General features: G+C 65.8%; 1 protein-coding gene across 1 annotated transcript; it reads right to left on the reverse strand.

The window, feature by feature from the left end:
• Window positions 1-325: 325 nt before the first annotated feature.
• EMIHUDRAFT_258675 (hypothetical protein) lies at window positions 326-924 on the reverse strand (the record flags this gene model as incomplete). Its single annotated transcript, XM_005759253.1, has 2 exons — window positions 326-374; window positions 446-924. The coding sequence occupies 2 exons, from the start codon at window positions 922-924 to the stop codon at window positions 326-328; spliced, it is 528 nt and encodes a 175-aa protein (XP_005759310.1).
• Window positions 925-1294: the final 370 nt, after the last annotated feature.

Consider the following 1294-nt stretch of genomic DNA (forward strand, 5'->3'; position numbering starts at 1 on the left):
CCCGCGAGGAGAACGTTGTGGGTCTGCCCAGACGTAGCAGCCGGGCGAAACCGGTCCGAGCAAACTGGCGGGGTTCGAGCATCTTGGCTCACAATCCTAGCAACATGCCTCCGTTTGCGAGCAGGAGCGTTCGCAATCCTACATCTTGATCGTAGGACTCTGAGCGGCTGTGCTCACAATTGTACCAAAGATCCAAGGATGGCTAGCGCACAGAGGGCGCTCCCAATCGCTCCAGCCGCGAGCGCTTGTGAGTGAGCGCGCCGGGAGGGTCTCCTTACAATCCAAACAGTGATCGCACCGACTGCGAGGGGACCCGCGCGCAATCCTAGAAGTCGTAGGACTGTGGGCGGTGTCGCTCGTAATCGGCGAAAGTTCTAGGATTGCGAGCGCTCCTGCTCGCAATCGGAGGCATGTTGCTAGGATTGTGAGCCAAGCTGCTCGCAACCCTAAGAGTTTGCTCGGATTGTGAGCGCGCTGGTAGTAGTCGTTCTGTCTTCGCAGTAGCGACTGAATCGAGCGATGGCTCTCCTCCGCGATGCTGCGCTGCGCCTCGGCGAGGGCGTGCTGCCTTTCCTGCACCGCCTCCAAGTCGTGGGCAAACGCGAGGGCGTGCTCCCTCCACGACTCGCCCCGCGCGGCCTCCGCAAGCGTGCACTCGGCCTGCTCGTCGAGAGCGAGCTGTAGCCCGGCGCTGCGCTCCCTCTCTGCCCGCAGCTGCTCGGCGAGCTCTGACGCTCGCGCGGTAGCCGCGTCACCCCCCTCGGCGGCACTCCTGGCTTGGAGCAGCGCCTCTCTTAGTGCGCTCTCTTTCCTGGCTGCCTCGGCTTCAAGCCGCGCGATGGTCTCTCGCAGCTGCTTGTAGTGTGTGACCGTGCTGCGCGCGTTCAGCAACATGCGCCGCGTGCCCAGCGCGCCGACGTTCATTCGGATGAGATCCGTGTCCTCAAGCACCTGCGTGGTGGGTGGGCGCTCAGCCTACACCGCCCCTAGTCGGCGCGTCCCCCCCGACCCTCCCTCCTGCACTGTCTCCAGGTCGACCCCCTCCGACAGCAGGAGCGGCGCCAGCTCTAGCAACCCTAGCTGCGAGAGCCACTCCTCGAGCTCTCGCGCCGCCTGCTGCCGGCTCAGCTCACTTGTGCGGCGGTCCGAGTGCCGCTCGCGCCACTCGTCGCGCGCGAGCGTCGAGAAGACCTCGGGTCCCCGCCCCTCTCGCTGCCAGCCCTCGCTGAGCACCTCAAAGTCGCTCCTGCTCACCCCCGGCGGCAGCGCCTCCTCGAGTCCACGCCACGCGGCG

Source organism: Emiliania huxleyi (assembly GCF_000372725.1).
Source record: "Emiliania huxleyi CCMP1516 unplaced genomic scaffold EMIHUscaffold_8012, whole genome shotgun sequence".
NCBI lineage: Eukaryota > Haptophyta > Isochrysidales > Noelaerhabdaceae > Emiliania > Emiliania huxleyi.